The sequence below is a fragment of the Echinops telfairi genome, unplaced genomic scaffold, assembly GCF_000313985.2.
Source record: "Echinops telfairi isolate 266 unplaced genomic scaffold, ASM31398v2 ScPeMD7_3533;HRSCAF=4204_0, whole genome shotgun sequence".
Taxonomy (NCBI): domain Eukaryota; kingdom Metazoa; phylum Chordata; class Mammalia; order Afrosoricida; family Tenrecidae; genus Echinops; species Echinops telfairi.
Window position 1 is genome coordinate 96,603,328 of NW_022107431.1, and position 5,692 is coordinate 96,609,019.

Genomic DNA, 5,692 nt, shown 5'->3' on the forward strand with positions numbered 1-5,692 from the left:
CTGTTCTCCCGGCCCCGGTCGGCCCAGGGAACGAGTTCCACGAACACCCGCGACGCCGGAGGCTGCTGCTGGGCCATAGCGGCGGCGGCGTTGGCGGCGTTGTTTCCATGGCAACTGCGGGCCGACGGCGGCCGCTGAGCTCGCGCTGAGGATGCCGGGATCGGCGGGGCGGGCCCTGAATTTGAAGGAGGCGGGGGATGCGGTTGGGGCATTGGCTGGGGGCGCGTCATTAAGGATTTTATTGTGTTTACTTCACGCCCCTTAAAAAATCGAAGTAGGCTGGCGCTCTAGTCGCCCGTACTGGGAGCTCTACCCCTTCCCCCTCTTGGAAGTTCGGGGCGGGCGAGGCGGGGTCACGGTGCCCTGAGATGCCTTTTGTATTTCTCCGATCCGGGCCTGTGATTTCCCCAACCTTGCGCGCAGAGCGGTGGTGGCAGTTGGCCGCCCGCTCGGTAACTAAGCCACGAGGCGTTCAGTGGAAGAAATGAGAGGCTCTCTGCTCCTGTAAAGACTGACAGCCTTTGAAACCTGCAAGGCCCCCATATGGTCCCTGAAAGTCGGAATTCACTGATGGCGGGGGTCTTGGTTTTTATCTTCTCTGACTTACTGGGGAGAAGAAAATGCTCGGGCAACTCTGGGTGCACCAAATAGCATTTTGAGGCTCTGCAGCGCCAATGATTTTGCTTAGCAGCTTAGAGGCGGGGAGCAGGGCTGGTCCTCTGCAAGCCTAAAAGCCCCCACAGCAGGTTGGAAGCCAACGCAGACTGAGCGTGCTCAAATTCAGGCCCTAGAGCGGCAGGCAGTACACCTGGGTGGGCCCAAACCTGGCCAGGTGGGCGGTATACCTAAGTGGGCGGTACAGCTGGGTTGGCCCAAACGTGGCCAGGTGGGCTTAATTCGCCCAATGGGGTCGACCACACCTCACAGCTGAAGGCCCCAAAAGCGGAACCTGGAGCCCTGGCCCCTTCTTTCCCTTGGCTGCTTCTCCACTTTCTGTTCGGCCTCAGGCACGTGTGGGTGTGCAGACCCACGAGGTTGCCGGTGTTCAGTAACTGTAAAGCCTGGAACTTCATCTGTCCTTTATAAAAACGCACTTGAATCACAAACCAGTCTTTGGCGTGATTCTTTCTCAAGAACCTAGGTATTTCCCACCCAAGAAACCTAACAACTTCCTTAGCTACATTTTACTGTTTCAGGGAGGGTCCAGTTGTCATGAACTATTTTTCACCGCTTTGATCTTGGACAGTCCATTATGCCTGTGAATTTCAGTTTCTTCCCCTAGAAGGCAGTATTGATAACAACTTTCACATTTGCTCCTGTTTGCAATTATGTACCGGAGCTTGGCATATGGAGGCCAGAGTATAAAATGATTTAAAAGTATTAATACAACTTCGTAGTCATAATAGCTAAAAGGTGGGCAGGATTTACAATTTTTCTAAAATCTCTGGGAATGGTTCTGGCCTTGAATTGAGACATTACAGACCAAAGCAGGGTCGAAGCACTTTCGGTGTGGACATGGTGTAACTTAGATCTTTTCTAGTCTCCTTTCTTGGGAGAACCTCCTCCATAACTCCCTCATATAAACCTCAAGTTTCCCTCGTCTCTCCTTCTTCTCCCACATTTGGTGGATTTTCTCTATAACACTTAAAAATGACCTTTGTATAAATAGTCCTCTTGTTCCAATCGCCCACAAAACCAGCGTTTTATCAAGAGCATTAAGAAAAAAAGCGAGAACTTTGAATGAATTCTTATGGATTGAATTGTGTCCCCACAAAATATAGGGTCAATCTTAACTCTGATACTTGTGGTTACAATCCCATTTGAGAATGTGTTTACTTGTTCAATTATTAGTGTGGGCAAGTGTCAAGTATATTTCGAGATGGGAAAGAGCAGATTGAAGAAGTAAGAAAGTAGAAACGAGGGAAGGTAGATGTCATGCTACATGAGATCATGAAAGAACCGGGAAGCAGAAGTTGAGACAAGGACCTCCCTTGAGAACCAAAGAAGAAAACGAATTCTAGCCAGCTCCCTGAACTCAGACTTCTAGCCTCTTAATAAGAGAATTAAGCAGCCCAGCTGTATTTCTGTTCTAAAAGCAATAGTTAACTAAGATGGCATTTTAGAAAGAGAGGAAAAAAACCCAAACAAACTATTTTCTCCGATAGGAACCTGCAAAGTTAATTGACAATCCTTTTATAATTTTTCTCTATCATTTTAGTTTTTTCATTAATAAGATATAAGGCCTAGTCACGCATTTATTCAGCCCATGTTATTGTTAGGTCCTACCAAATCAGTTCCAACTTAGAGACCCTACGTACAACAGAATGAAACACTGCTTGCTCCTATGCCATCTTCGTAATTGTTAGGTTTGAGCCCATTGTTGCAGACGCTGTGTCAATCCATCTCCTTGAGGGCGTTCTTTTTCACCGATCCTCTGCTTTGCCAAGTATGATGCCCTTTTCCAGTGAAGGGTCTGTTCTGATAACCTGTTCAAGGTACATAAGAAGTCTCACCACTTTCCCTTCTAAGGAACATTTCCTTCTAAGGAACGTTTTAGCTCTCCTTCCTCCAAGACGGATTTGTTTTTCTGGCGGTTTATGGTGCTGTCAATATTCTTCAGCATCATAATTGAAATGGATTCATTCTTCTCCACTCTTCCTTTATTGTTGTCCAGCTTTCATTTGCATAGGAGGTGAATGAAAATACCATGGTTTGAGTCAGGCCCACCTTAGTGCTCAAAGTCACATCCTTATTCTTCAATGTTTTAAAGAGGTCTTGTGCAGTAAAATTTCCCAATATTATATGTCTTTGGCGGGCGGGGGTGGGGGGGGCAGAGATAGTTTCTATGAGTATTGGTTGCAGATTCAAATAAATAAAATCCTTGACAACTTCAATCATTTCTCCCTTTATGTTACTAATTGATCCACTTGTGAAGATCTGAGTTGTCTTTACATTGAGCCTGATTGAGCCCCGGTGGCATAGTGGGCTATACATTGGCCTGCTAACCACGGGGTCAGTCAGTAGTTTGAAACCACCAGCCACTTCATGGGAGAAAGAGGGGCTTTCTACTCCCGTAAAGATTTGCAATCTCGGAAACTCACATGGGAACTTCTGCTCTGTCCCACGTGGGTTGCTCTGAGTCGGAATTGACGTGATGACTACGAGTTTTGAGTTACAATGAGGTATAATCCATGCTCACAGTCGTATTCTCCGTTCTTCATCAGGAAGAACTTCAAGGCTCTATGTAAGCAGGCTGTGTAATCTGCCTATGGCAGGGGGTGAAGTGAGTCTTCCACCAATCCGGATGCTGTTCTTCATATAGTCCAGATTCTCAGCATATTTGCTCAGCATACAGATTGAACAAGTGGGGTGAAAGGATACAATTCCCATGCACGCCTCCCCTGATTATAAACTGTGCAGCATTCCTTTGTTCTGTTCTAATGCCTGCCTGTCGATTTATGTGCAGGTTCCTCTTAAGCACAATGAAGTATTCTGGAATTCCCATTCTTCTCATGGTTATCCATATTTTATGATGACCCACACAGTCCAGTGCCTTTGCACAGTCAGTAAAACACAAGTAACCCCTTTCCCACCCTTTTCTGTCAGTTTGTCATACTACAGTGGCTTGCCTGTTGCTGTGAGGCTGGCAGCTATGTCACAAGTCTTTCAAATTACAGTAGGGTCACCAAGGTGAACAAGTTGCAGGGCAGCTTCCAGACTAAGAACAGATTCTGAAGAAGGAAGAGCGTGTCTGTGTCTGAGGGACTAGCAACTGAATTCTGTACGAATAGCAGCATAACGTTGGAAGATGCACTGAGACCTTTTGAACAGTAGTGGAACTTTGTGATAGATAGTGCTAGAAGATGTGCCCCAGGTCTGCAGGCACTCAAAATAGGACCGAGGAAAGGCTGCCTTCTCAAAGTAGAGCCAACCATCCTGACATGAAGGCGGTAAAGCTTTCAGAAATTTCATTTGCTGATGGGGCAAACAAATGAGGAGAAAGAACTACAAACAATTTGTAATTGGAATATAGAATGTATAAAGTGTTTATCTATGAAAATTAGAAGTAAAATATGAAATGGGATGCATTAAGATCAATATCTTAGGACAGATATTGGCAATTTTGAATTGGATAAGTATGTGGTTAACCATGCTTGGAATGACAAATTCAAGAGGAATGCTGTGGTATACATTATCAAAAATAACATTTCAAGATCTATCTTGAACTATAATGTCTCTGATACTATAATATACTCTATGCATATAAGGAAATCGAATCAGTACATCTATTATTCAATTTTACGTGTCAATCAAAAAAGCCAATGATGATGAAATTGGAAAATTCTACCAACTTCTTCAGACTGAACCTGATCAAACATGCAATCAAGATGCTTTGATAATTATTGGTAGTTGGAATGTGAAAGCTGTAAACAAGGGATAAATCAAAAACAAACTCACTGCCATTGAGTCAATGCTGACTCACTGTGACCGGTAGGACAGGTAGAGCTGTCCCTGTGAGTTTCTGAGACTGAAACTCTTTACGGGCAGAAAGCCCGTCTTTCTGTCTCAGAGTGACTGGTGCTTTTGAACCTGGTAGCTTGTGGTTAGCAGCCCAGTGTGTAACCGCTCCTCAAAGAAGGAACGGTGGTTAGAAAATATGGCTTTGGGGAGGGAAGGGAAGCTGAAGATCCCATGGCAAACTTTTGAAAGACCAACAGCTTCTTCCATCGAAGACTTTGTCTTTCCATCCCTGCATCTCTACGGTGTGCAGAGGTAGAAGTCCTGGCCACCAAAGGTGGCGCTCTCTTCCCAGAAGCCATAATAGCTGTCCCATTGAATTGTAAACCCGCACAAGTTGGCCTCTTTTTGTCCAGGAACTAGCAAGCAAGAAGAAAAAGTCATCCGTGTGCGTGGGTAATTGACGTTGTTCTAAAAGAAACCGTGGAGCTGCCATTATTCAAGGAGGCCTGGCAGATGGTCCACCTCCATGTTGAACTGTAAACGTGAATCGACAAATGCAGCAACGCCAGCCCGATCCACATTAGATTATTGGAGACCAGGCCGCTCGGAAGGGAAGGCTTGAATAATATCACTGAGTAAGCCTCTGAGCATGCAGTGAAGGAGTGAGCTTTGCATCTCCTGCACCGGCTACCACTTTCACTCAGTATCCTCAGTTCTAAGGTATAAAATGAATCTTCTTATGCAAAGTCAAAATCTACTTATACGAAAGCCAGTGATGAAAAAATCAAATAATTCTACTAGCTTCTTCAAGCCTGTATTGATGGTGACTCTATAGGACAGAGTAAACTGCCCTATGGGTTTCTGAGACAGGAACTCCTTAAGGAGTAGAACGCCTGATCTTTCTCCTGCAGAACAGCTGGTGGGTTTGAACTGTTAGCCTCATGGTTCACAGCCCATTGTCACCAGGGACCCAGCAAGCCAAAATGAAAAGCAAGGCACAGAAGAAACATTAATCACAGAAATTGCTACAACATATCCAAAAATTTCAGTTAATTCTTTATTGAAAATTGATTTCATGTGCATGTGGTATGTGTGTGTGTGTGTTTAAAGTGGCACAAAAACCAATCTCCACAATTATAACAAATGGGGATGGGGATCCTCCATTGTATTTGGTTCAAACATGGTAAGGTCCTTGACTTGTTCAAAAAGGGGTTTAGAGATACTAAATTAT

At 44.9% G+C, this 5,692-nt stretch overlaps 1 protein-coding gene across 1 annotated transcript in view; it reads right to left on the reverse strand.

Moving 5' to 3' along the window:
• Positions 1-230, reverse strand: part of IRAK1BP1 (interleukin 1 receptor associated kinase 1 binding protein 1) — an 11,094-nt gene extending 10,864 nt beyond the window's left edge. The window contains exon 1 of the mRNA XM_045294324.1: positions 33-230. Coding sequence (XP_045150259.1) covers positions 33-230 — 198 coding nt within the window. The remainder of the gene's footprint in view (positions 1-32) is intronic.
• Between the last annotated feature and the right edge of the window lie 5,462 nt (positions 231-5,692).